The 12,500-nt window shown below is 40.9% G+C and overlaps 1 protein-coding gene across 3 annotated transcripts in view; it reads left to right on the top strand.

Annotated features, from left to right (window-relative positions):
* Positions 1-12,500, top strand: part of tpst1 (tyrosylprotein sulfotransferase 1) — a 71,255-nt gene that overhangs the window by 14,840 nt on the left and 43,915 nt on the right. For all 3 annotated transcript variants that reach the window (XM_068585496.1, XM_068585497.1, XM_068585495.1), the window contains exon 3: positions 1,652-2,678. In XM_068585496.1, the coding sequence (XP_068441597.1) occupies positions 1,822-2,678 (857 nt within the window). In that variant the 5' untranslated portion in view covers positions 1,652-1,821. The remainder of the gene's footprint in view (positions 1-1,651; positions 2,679-12,500) is intronic.

Raw genomic sequence — 12,500 nt, 5'->3', positions numbered from 1 at the left:
TATGTATGTATATATATATGTGTATATATATATGTGTGTATATATGTATATGTGTATATATGTATATGTATATATATATATGTGTGTATATATATATATATATATATCGGACTTTGCAATGCAATCAGGTGGCTTTTGCACCTTTTTTTTTTTGCAGTATATGAAGTAGACAGCCAGTGGGGGGAAAAGTTGGAGTTTGGGGGGCACGCACTCACTGAAAATACTACTCCTCCACATACACGGATCATGATTATTGGGTATATTAATGAGTTGGAACAAAGAAGAGGACGATGTCTTTGTCATTCTGTGTGGTCTGTTCAGAGGGATATGCATCCAGACACTGAGGCAGAGTCTGCAGTACTGGGTTCATTGCTTTGCTGTGATGAACTGCAGTCCCTGTTGTGGCCCTCCTGCTGAACAATGCTGACAAAGCATCATCCTCATGATGACGTGGAGCATGTGTAAATAAACAGCACAGTACAGAAGGTAACTGGGCTGTAAGACTAAAACTTTTTTAATTCTAAAGCTTTACTGGTGGGGAAAAATCCTGTGTGTATGGACCCATCCTGTTTAGGAGCAGTGGGCAGGTAGGAATGGGAATGTAAAAGCAATATGGCGTAGGAAAAACATGCATATGCCATTTTGCAGACATTAACTGGTATTTACAGAGGTATACTGTGCAGCGAGAATTCACATACTAGACTAGACGTTCAAACTGTCACTGGACTATGTTTGATGCTGTACTAAACTCACACCAAATCTGAACCGAGGTGTGTAGCGGACCTCGACTTTCCCAACCTTTATGGTTGGAGATATGTCACAGCCTCTGAAACTGCACTTTCTGCATCTGTTTATGGCTCGCCGTAGGAGTGAAAAGTGGGTGTGTGCAGTGGCTGGAGTCATTCCAATACCAAATACATTTTGAGCTAAGATGAAACCGTCAGGAACATGTAGGGGGTTCATACAATGGAATTAAGGAGGACAGGATTGTTGATCAGTACTAGTGACACGCAGATCATGGATTTTAAATCCACTTGAATCATCTGATGTCCCCCACCCCTCCACTTTCTCTCAAGCTCGGCATTTGTTCAGGAGGGGAATGTGGCTTCGAGGCCTGCACAAAGAAAACCCCCACTTGCAGCTTATACTTCACCAAAGCAAAGGGAAAGTTGTCAGAAAGCACACAGTATGTAGAATCAATGTGTCTATGTATGCATGTTTTGTTGTGTGCAAATACATTTAGCCCTTTCTACAGGATGACTTTGTGTTAGTGTGTGTCAAAATTTATTGTTAAATGTCACAGATAGTGCTCCCTGAAAATCAAAGCCTGAGTGATATTCAGTGAGATGAAAATAGAGCTATTCTTAGTTCTGTGACTTTGCTTTCTCATCATCAGAGTCGAGATCATTTACATTTCAATGGGCATTGAGTTCTACTTACTCTTCATAAAACGCCTGGGAGACTGAGTTCATTAGTCTTCTGGCAGCAACTTTGTTGTCACAATTATATATGTAGCACTGGTGAAGAAGTTTCTTTAAAACTGCTTATAAAATGTTTTTTTTGATCAGGTTTCATCTTTAATTTTGCTTGAGGTTACCCTGGTGTCTAATCAGAACTATTGTTCTTGTTTTTCTTTTGTGCAACAATCCAGGCCTCATGGAGCTAGGGACTCAACGACTGCTGTACACCAGGGAGCTTGATCCATGCCCGGTTCCCAGCAAACAACCATAAAGGGCGGGAACCTTGATTGTACCTTTGGTTCCTTTTCCCAATCTCTCCCCCTAAATTGCCCCTGTGGTGATATTCTCCTCTCCCGCCAAAATGATTGGCAAGCTGAAACAGAACTTGTTGGTGGCTTGTCTGGTCATCAGCTCGGTCACTGTCTTCTACCTGGGCCGCCATGCCATGGAGTGCCACCATCGCATCGAAGAGCACAGCCATTTGGGCGGGATACTGCCTCTGTCGGCCCTGGGAGGCAGCATGCGCACCACCTTACGGACTGGCCAAAACCTTAGCACACCTTTTGTTTACAACAAAGACATGCCACTTATCTTCATTGGTGGAGTGCCTCGCAGTGGGACCACGCTAATGCGAGCCATGCTGGACGCCCACCCCGAAGTGCGCTGTGGCGAAGAAACCCGCGTCATCCCTCGTATCCTGGCCATGAAGCAGATGTGGAGCCGCTCAGGGAGGGAGAAGATGCGCCTGGATGAGGCAGGTGTGACGGATGAGGTGCTGGACGCTGCCATGCAGGCCTTCCTGCTGGAAATCATTGTCAAACATGGGGAGCCCGCTAACTTTCTCTGCAACAAGGACCCTTTTGCTTTAAAGTCGCTCTCCTACCTGGCCAAGATATTTCCCCGTGCCAAGTTTATACTCATGATTCGTGACGGCCGGGCTTCAGTCCACTCCATGATCTCAAGGAAGGTAACAATTGCCGGCTTTGACCTGGGCAGCTACAGGGACTGCTTGACCAAGTGGAACCGGGCCATAGAGACCATGTACACTCAGTGCCTGGAGGCAGCGGGCAAATGCCTGCCTGTGCACTATGAACAGTTGGTCCTTCATCCTGAGAAATGGATGAAGACACTGCTAAAGTTCCTTGACGTTCCTTGGAATGATGCCGTCCTCCACCATGAGGAGCTCATAGGGAAAGCTGGCGGAGTGTCCCTCTCCAAGTAAGTAGATCCGACGGCTCCTGCATTTCCTTTTTCCTTTTCATCGTCGAAGCCCTAACGTCGGGTTTGCAGATTTTGAAAGGTAGTTGCAGCAAGGATGCTAATGGACCTTCACCATGTTTTGGTGGTAGAAAAATAGGTTGCAGCACAAAGTAAGTCAATAAAGGCCCTGTTTAATTAGATGTAATCTTTAGACTGGCTTTGTTGAGTCAGGTTGAACTTTTACATTTAATTGTTCACACTGTAATTGTGGTAATCATAGCCACACACAGTCACAATAGTCCATGTTTTACTTTGTCTTTTATCTCTCTGGTTTGTAATTTGGGGAGAGACTTGCCCTTGTTCTAAAGTCCAGACAGAACTCTTTATCTACAACATAAGCCACTGTAATGTCTTTTTTGAAGAATTTTTTTTTTGGATTTATTCACTAAAACTGAATAGCTCCATTGTCATCTTGTTGTTCCCCGTATGCTGTATTGGATGGTTGAGTGTACTTCTTTGTGAAATGGGGGTCAACAAGCCTTTGTCTGTAGCACTATGTTTAAACTCTGCTTCAGGGTCATTGAGGGACTTTGTTATTACCAGTGAGGATTAATGTTGCACGGTATACCGATACTAAAAAAGTACAGCGCTATCCGTACGTTAAAAACGATACGATTTTCCATATTTTAAGTATCGGTACTTTCTGGAAATAGCACTTCCTTAAAACTGCCTTTCAAGCAGACAGCCCAAACTTTTTAAAGAGTTTAACGAATGACAGGTAAGCAAATGTAATTATAAACATGAAAAACCCCAAGCTCACCCAGATACAGCCACGAGTAGCATTAGCCTAGTTTGACTACAAGCATTTATGATCATGAGGTCAGAATGCACACAAAAGTGTACCAAATGAAACACAATTGATGCAAAATGGTGTCATGCTGGTGAAGCCTGAGGGTGGATCTTTAGCTAATTAGTTCTAGATTATTCATAAGTGCATTTTTCAATAAAGGGGAGAAATTACTCTTTAATTTTGTGTCAATCTTTAATGTACCCATATGATAGCTTTAGTTTTTTTTCAAGTCATCGAAGTCATAATTTTTGTATCGTGACAACCCTAGTGAGGATGCACTGAATGACCCATTAGTCATATGCTGTCCATGTTGATGCCGATAATAAACAGCAGAGGCTTTATTGCTTCCTCTAAAGCTGCAGATTTATTGAATTGCTCATTCCTGACGTAATGGTGGTTAACAAATAGGTGCAGTATTTGTGATTTGTGCCAGCCTCACAAGCCCTACGTGGTCAGGTAGGTCTCCCATATATCAGATTCCCAGTGCAGTCAAAATGAGCTTGGACATGCCTATGTCGACTTAGCTTTTAACTACATGGCCTTGTGGGAGGGAGAAGTATGGATCTGCTTTTAATGGGAAAAAAGTGATAGGCGTCAGTGTGTCAAATCGTACATCACTTTTTATTAAATATAAGTCCCTGCATGCCTTAAAATATGCATGCACCTCTGGCCTGGAAAGCTAGCCTTCCCATGTTTTCACAAAGCCTCCTGACTTTCCATCATTACGTCTCATTTGGAAATGAAACATCCGACAGGTAGCACACCAAGGAACCTAATCATTAGTGAACACATGCAATTATGTCTGCAATATTGTAAACACGTTTTTCTAATGGCCCTGTCTGGTGTCAGTGTTATTTTGGCATATCCAGCCACGTAGCACCAGAACACGCATATCCTCTAGGAGGGCTCCAGGCTAATTTTTCTACTTGTAGCACTGGTGTTAGCAACTTTCTCAACTGGTTGCAAGAGCACATCATTGTTTACTCCGGTACTACTGTAATATTTATGCTACTCTCTGCTCCCCATCAGTTCAGAGAGAAATAGTTACTTCACTGAAAAACAAGGATAATAGTAGATGCTTAAACAAAAAACATACAACAAATGATCATCAATAATGAAAATATATGTGGCGGGCGGTGAAAAGTGCAATTACGCCAGCTGTAGTGTTTAACAGCTGAGTGCACTTGAACATAATGAATGTAGTGTATTTTTTTAAATTAAAAAAAAATAATATTATAAAATAGCTATAACTTTGTGATTCCATTCAGGCCATCAGAGAAGGCCAAGCTGGCCCTGTGGTGTTGCGCAATAGGCCAGCTGTGAACCCAGAATGCCCCCCCCCCCTCCCTGCGAGCGCTAGTTAGCTGGCGAGCTAACAGCGAGCTATGCAGACCTGCTTTTCAGTTTCCATCGCGCGTGTCTCACAAGCAGGGCGAGATGCTGCCAGTAGGTGTTACAGTGTTACACAGAGTCCACAGGGGATAGTGTCCAGCTAAAGATGTTTCTTCTTCTCTCCAGATTAAAGGCCTTTTCTAGAAAAGTCGAAAAGTAGCGCAACCAACCAGGTGCATACAGCGCCACCTAAAGTGTTTAGTGTAGGGTCTATTGCGCTGTCTGTGAGTAGGACACAACCAGCGCGTGTTTAACCGGCGAAGAGAGAGAGAGAGACAAGCGTTAAGGAGCGCGCGAGCTGGCTACAGAAACAGAAAGCAAGGCAGCAGGAGCACAGTTAGGAGACAGGAGCTGCTCAACAAGAATAGAAGCTAATAGGGAAAAAACATTATAATACATGTAGTGTATTTGTGAAAAACAATTACATTATAAAATAAATACAATTTTTAAAAATATATATTTTTAAAAAGCTAATACTTGTGATTGTTTAGGTCAGCAGAGAAGGCCTAGCTGGCCCTGACGGCCCGCCACTGAGAACAGAAACTACAGAACAATACGTGCTTTCACGTCAGGCTCAAGTCGGCAAATCATCCGGTGAGGCTAGAGAAGCGTGCGCACACCTACATAAATCGCCTTCAAAGTAAAAGCCCCCTCCCCTCAAAAAAATGCAGTTAACGCATGATCAAACAATTGACGCCGTTAATCGGTTGAAAAGTTAACGCGGTATTAACGCGTTAACTTGCCCAGCCCTAACATTTATATAAATAAATATGGACTCTGAGCTTGCAGCGCAAGCATCTCTCTCGCTCTCTCTCTCTCTCTCTCTCTCTCAAGAAAGAGAGGAAGGAAGGAAGGAAGGAAGGAATTAATGCAACACTGGATGGAAATAAATCTTGCTCGCGGGACCAATGAGCCGAGCAGCGGGCACGTCACCGCCCTCTTCGACAACAAGAATGACACAAAAAATGAAAAACCTGCTTTCATATCAAGTCTGTGTCAACTGCCATAGAGTGCACTTCCTCCATTTACTGTCCATCCGTCATCCTGTCAGTCGTAGCCTGTGTGTCAGTCTTTCCATAATGTTTATTTCCCCCACTGTGTCCACCCAATGGTTCTGCGTGGGTAGATCTTCCGTCCCCCATTTTCTTGTAATGGCCTTTTTACATGCAACCATGAGTATCTTGAATAGATACAAGTCCCCATCATGTATATTATTCTCTGTGTACATACACAGATACATCAGTTTATGATTAATTTGAAATTCGTATCCCAGAATATCTTGTGTTATCTTATGGATCATTCCCCGATCATTCCCCCTTTTATTTTGTGACAATTTCAGAATACATGCGCATGGTTAGCTTCAGATCTCCAACATGACTTTCTTGTTTCAGAATAATGATTTGATATTTTAGGTGTGATAATGAACCGTATCAGATTTTTCCAGTAAAACTCTGTAGGCTCACGAACAGGTTGTTGTCTTGTGTTTTTCCCACATCTTATCCCATTCCTCTTCAGATATTTCCATGTCAAATTCTCTTTCCCACTTTCCTTTTTATATACCGTGTTGTGTTTTTGTCATCCATCAATGCCTTATATAATGTAGTTATAGTCCTAACCCGGTTCCTTTTATATGTATCAATCATTACTTTGAATTGTGTTTGAGGTGTCTCTATTGGTAATGCTTGGAACAAATACAAAAGTCTGGGTAATACATTCATTCTTATTCAGTCTTTGAGCTAAAATCCAATGTTAGGGGGGTCCATCTATGTATATATTTTAATAATTCTCGATTGATCATATTATTTGCCCTATATAGTCATGATAGGTTCCTTGTCACTTCTACCCCTAAATAGTTAATTTTCTTTAGATTCCAATTTAAATTGTATTTTTCCCTGATCTCCTTTTGTTGGTGTATAATTACTAGTGAGCACTTGGGTTTTAGTTCTTTTTGTCTTATACCCAGATAGCGGTCCATATGCGTTCAAGAGGTCTAACAATTTAGGCAACGATTCACTAGGTCGGTCGAGGAATGCAATGACGTCATCTGCGAAGAGGCCGACCTTATGTTCCACTCCTCGCACTGTCACTTGGATTCTCCTATTTTTGCGTATGGCTTGGGCCAGTGGTTTAATAAAGTATGCAAACAGGGTTGGTGACAAACAGCATCCCTGTTTGGTTGATCTATAGAGTCCGAATAATCTGTATTGATCTATCATTGATAGATCCTGTGTAAAATCGTGTAATTGTCTAGCAATAATCAATGTATATATCTTGTAATCCACATTTAGTAATGATATTGGTAAATTATTTCCGCATAATTCCCTATCTTTTCCCGGTTTAGGTATGACCGTTATTACTGCTTCTATCCATCTTGGTGGCAATTTGCCTTCTTGTAATTTTTTTGTAATTAAACGATTTGACTAACAGCGAAGACGATGTTTTATACCATTCTGCCGGGTATCCATCACTCCCCGGAGATTTCCCATTTTTTTATCAGTTTATTGCCTCCACTACCTCCTCTATTGAAATATCCCTCGTTAGGGTATCATTCTGTGTCTGTCCTATCTTTGGTCGGTCTAGTGTGTTTTAAAAATGACTTCATCTCATCTCTTTGTGCAGACTCTGGCTGTGTATATAACTCCTCATAATATCTCTGGAATGTTCTTTCAATATCCTCCGGCTCTGTTATTAATTAGTTTGTAAGGGGGTCCCTAATTTTATGGATTTGACTCGTCGCGAGTTGCTTATAATCTGGCTAATAATTTAGTGGCTCTTGGCCCTATCTCATAATACTGTTGCTTAAAGAACAGAATCTTCCGCTCCATCTCCTCTGTTAGATGTTTATCTATCTCTAGTTTTAGGACTTTCATTTTCTTTTGTGTGCCCATGTCTGCCGAATTCTGGTATTCTCTTTCCAATTCCCACAGTTTTTCTATATTTTTCGTATACGTTTCTAATTTCATTTTTTTTTGCATAGGTCGATTCCGATATTAATCTGCCTCTCATAACTGCATTTAAGGCGTCCCAAACCATTGTTCGCTCCACCATCCCATTGTCGTTCTCCGTAACATAGTTTTGTATTTCCAATTTGAACTTGTCTTTCCTTTGTTCATTATTCAGTGAACATTCCCTGGATCCACAAACAAATAATCTATTCTAGAATGTACTTTATGCACCGCCGAATAGTGTGTTAAATCCTTCTCTAACGTGTGCAGATGCCTCCATATATTAACCAATCCCATCTCCTCCAATAATGTATTTACGTATTTTGATATTTGGATTTTTTGAGGCTTGTTGTGTCCATGTTATAATTTAAAACTACATTAAAATCCACCCCACAAATTCGAATCCCTTCTGTTTCTGCTGCAATAACATTGAATAGTAATCTGAAAAAAATGTTTATCACAGTCAGGGGGCGCATACACATTCACCCGAGTAACCTTCACATTGTCGAGCTTCCCTTTCACAATAATATATCTTCCCTCCCTATCCCTTATCTCTTTTTCGTATTCGAATTGTATCCGATTTGATATCATAATCGTCACGCCCCTTCTGGGACCTCCCTTTTAAAGGAACTACTGTACAGATTTCTATAACCGTATCTCTTAAGCTTGTCATGCTCTACTTTGTTAAGGTAAGTCTCCCGCAGATATATAATTTGGGCTCTATCCTTCTTTAATTTCGTCATAACTTTGTCTCTCTTCTTGGGGGCATTCAATCCATTGACATTAAGTGACACCAGTCTAACAGTCATACCCATCTAGTCCTAAGTCAATAATCCTATTAAGCAACCTGAATAACAGTAGGTTGAGTAAACAAGGAACATTTACCATTGCATACTGTGCAATAAAACAAGGGCGCTGAAATGATTAAACATTTTAATCTGATTAATCACAGGTTTCTGTGGATTAATCATGATAAATCACATATTACCGTGACCCTGAAGACATCCATATGGTAATTTTTAATCATAGTCATAGCGTCACCTAGTGGCAACAGGAAGTTACATGTTTTCTACTTGTATACCCTACTCCTTACAAATTAGTTAGATCCCTCTCAAAATGTGTCGTATGAGAGTTAAGACATTGATAATGCATCACCCTGAAAATTGTATGTATCCGTTGAACGGCGTCGTGTGGGAGCATCACGGAAGTTCAAGCCTTCGCCATGAACGAATAAACCCATGTAACTCGACTCCACATGATCAGATCCTTTCCAGATTCCACATGTCTGATGAGACTCCAGACCTGAAGACATGTGCAGTCTAATTTTTAATTTTAGTCATTGCGCCACCTAGTGGTAACAGGAAGTCTATTCTGGCTTGCTTCTCTTAGTAGGTAAATCAGATCAACATCAAATTACTTCTACACAAACATAGGACTTTCATGATGACATACCCTAAAGCTTTTGATGTTTCGTGAAACGCCGTTGCCGTGGCGACCCATCCTTCGCCGTCAACAACGAAGGTGCTTTTGAGGCACTAAGCATGCTCAGAACGTAACTAAACTTGGCACACACATTTAAAGGCAAAGATGTAGTTGCCTGATGTGATTTGAATGCTTCAAAATGGCACTTCGGCTCGATAGCGCCCCCTAGAAATTTTCATTTAAGCAGCCCCAGCGCTACGGTTGACCGACATGTATGAAACTTGGTACTCATATGCACCACATCTAGACTTAAAATAAAAGTCTCTTGGGACCATGCTCTAAAACGTCAGATAGCGCCCCCTAAAAAAACTGACTTTTTTTTTTTTTACAACGCTTGAGTTGTGAAAGCCCACAGTTTTCGCAACCTATGACCGATTGACCTAAAATTTGGCAAACATGTTTGGGTAGCTCTTCTCTACAACACACAGATTGAAACCCTTAAGCTCCGCCTACTTAGATTTTCCGCCATTATAAATTTTGTGAAAAACTATTTTTTCCCCAAATCTTCCTAAACGCTGTGTTCGATTCTCACAAAATTCTCTGTGGATCATTACGGGTTTAATGTCATCAAACGTATCAAAAGCTTGTTGATATGGCAACCCGCAGGCCTCCCCGACGTACTGTAGCTAGCGAGGGCCCGCTCCCTGCTGCTCGCAGCTTTAATTCAACTTGTTCATTTAATTGTTGCAATTGGGCGGCTTGTTGGACTTAATTGCCCGACTACAAGACCAGCGTTGCAAAATTCCGGGAATATTCAAAGTTGGAAACTTTCAACGGGAATATACGGGAATTATCAGGAATTAACTGGAAATGTTGGGGTAATTTAACTGTATTTACCTTGTCATAAGCAGGCATGCATGCACACATTTATAATACAACTTTTAAAAATGACTTTTTGGACATTCCAAAAGCCGCGAATAATCAAGATGGTGTACTTTTGTGTGGACATACATACGTCCTACTCTCACTGCTGTAAGAAGTCTACTGTATACAAATAAACTCGGTATTAAAATGAACATAGCTTCAGTTTACCAAGTAATCAATATGCTAATGACAAACAGTGTTGGGAAAGTTCACGTTCTACATGAACTAGTTCAGTTCATAGTCCATTATTCAAAATTTTGGACTAAGTTCACAGCTCCAAAAAATGAACTAGTTCAGTTATTCTTTTCAATATGTTGCAGCTATAATTGAAATCTCTATCAGTCTGCAATACCGCTCTCGGCCTCCACGCAACTCGGCGCTCCCCCACTTGCCAGGCATCGGGCTGAAACGTTCAGACGCAACACTGATGACAAAAACGTTCAAAAAAAAAAGAGCGTTTTATGTTTACGTTTATGTTTCTGGCAGACGATGTTCCCAACCAGCTGCATTCAGGGTCCAGATGAGCTCGGCGTGCATATAAGTTCCCTGTTATATGCTTTTGCAAAAAACTTAGGCACATTTCTTTTTTTCAAAATTCCCGTGGAAACTTTCTGGAAATTTACCGGAAACTTTCCGCCCCTTTGAAACTTTATACAAGACTCATGAAGCCATGAAGTGCCATCCAGTGCAACTGTGTATGGCCACTTTTCTGAACTTTATCTCCTCCAGAGAGTTAGTCTAACAATACATGAACAGGATTATTTGTCCGTCAGATGGTCTGGATTGTTTTTGTTTATTATTATGGCTTTCTTCTCAAAATATTACGACCTTATCATTGACCTTTCAGAAAACAGAGACGTAGGTTATGTTTTGAACATTAATCAGAAACACACAATTTAAAAAAAATCTTTTAAAAAATTTCTCCTTGGGGATTAATAAAGTACTTTTCATACAATCTGTCAAAGTCCAGGTGCTTTACCCTGCAGCATCGAACAGCTGCAGGTCTCTTATCTTCAAGAAAGTCTCAGTGGGCTGGTAACCAGGTCCATTTGCAAGACCTTGTCCTGCATTAACATCAATTACCTGACCTTGATTTAGTGGAGGCCCCGCCCCGCTGAGCCACTTCCATCATTACTTATCCCAGAACAAGCAGCCGTTCAGCCCTCCTCCCCAACTCTTCATCCTAATTGTGATCTTGATGCCTCTATCCGATTCTCTCTCATCAGCTGTTGGTTATACAGAAGACCAAAGGAGGCCTAGCAATGAATAATTTACAAGCCAGCGGCCGTTAAGAGCATCAGGCTGAAGGGAAGTGGTCATGTGACGGGCGGAAAGGTTTTTTTGTCACATCACATAAAAAAGTGTGTTGTGTGCAAATGATTTTAGATTGATGACAGGAAACAAACACATGGGATATTTATGTCCCTGGATTGCCTCCCTCATTTTATTTTGATGTTGAGTAACAATGGATTATAAAACTAACAGTCTAGATGAGACCACACATCATGGATCAGCTTTGTGGATCAGCACAAATAAAAAAATAGGGTTATGATGCTTTTTTGACATTTTTTGATGATCATTGATGATCCAAATTGCCCGATAAAGATTGATTTTATTAGTTTTATTAGTTTATTAGTTTAAACAGCTGTTTTATAAGGTCCAAGACCCGTGCAAAAAATGTTTCAACCACTTGCAAGGCAGAATGTATCTATTAGGGCTAGGCAAAGTTGAAAACATGTAACTGATTAATGGCATGATTTTTTTTTGTGATTAATCGCATTATGCGCCAAATTTAAATAGGAAGTAAGAACTAGTTTATTGCAGGTTATTATTTTAAAGTAATGTTATTAATGTTCAATCTGGACGCTGAGTTTACAGTGCGAGCCTGCCGGTAGACTGACTGCCTGTGAGCGCTTTGTGAGGCGAGCGACTCACGGCAGCTGAGAACAGAAACTACATACAAATACGTGCTTTCACGTCAGGCTCAAGTCGGCAAATTATCAACACTGCCTGACGATGAGGCTATGGAAGCGTGCACGCACCTACATAAATCACCTTTAAAGTAAAAGCCCCAAAAATTATAATAAATGCACTTAATGCATAATCAAATAATTAATGCCGTTAATCGATTGAAAAGTGAACGCGTTATTAACGCGTTCACTTGCCCAGCCCTAATATCTATATATTCTATATAACAATAAGAATTGTCTAGCTTTTTCCGGCTTGTGTGTGAACCAAGGCTTGAGTTATAATGCTGCAAACCCCTTGCTGCAAACCTCTGCCATCAAAGTGTGAATGACACATTGT

This window comes from Clinocottus analis, unplaced genomic scaffold, assembly GCF_023055335.1.
Source record: "Clinocottus analis isolate CAN_PGR_092001 unplaced genomic scaffold, fCliAna1.0.p SCAF_2, whole genome shotgun sequence".
Classification (NCBI taxonomy): domain Eukaryota; kingdom Metazoa; phylum Chordata; class Actinopteri; order Perciformes; family Cottidae; genus Clinocottus; species Clinocottus analis.
This window is presented reverse-complemented; position numbering and strand designations above follow the sequence as displayed.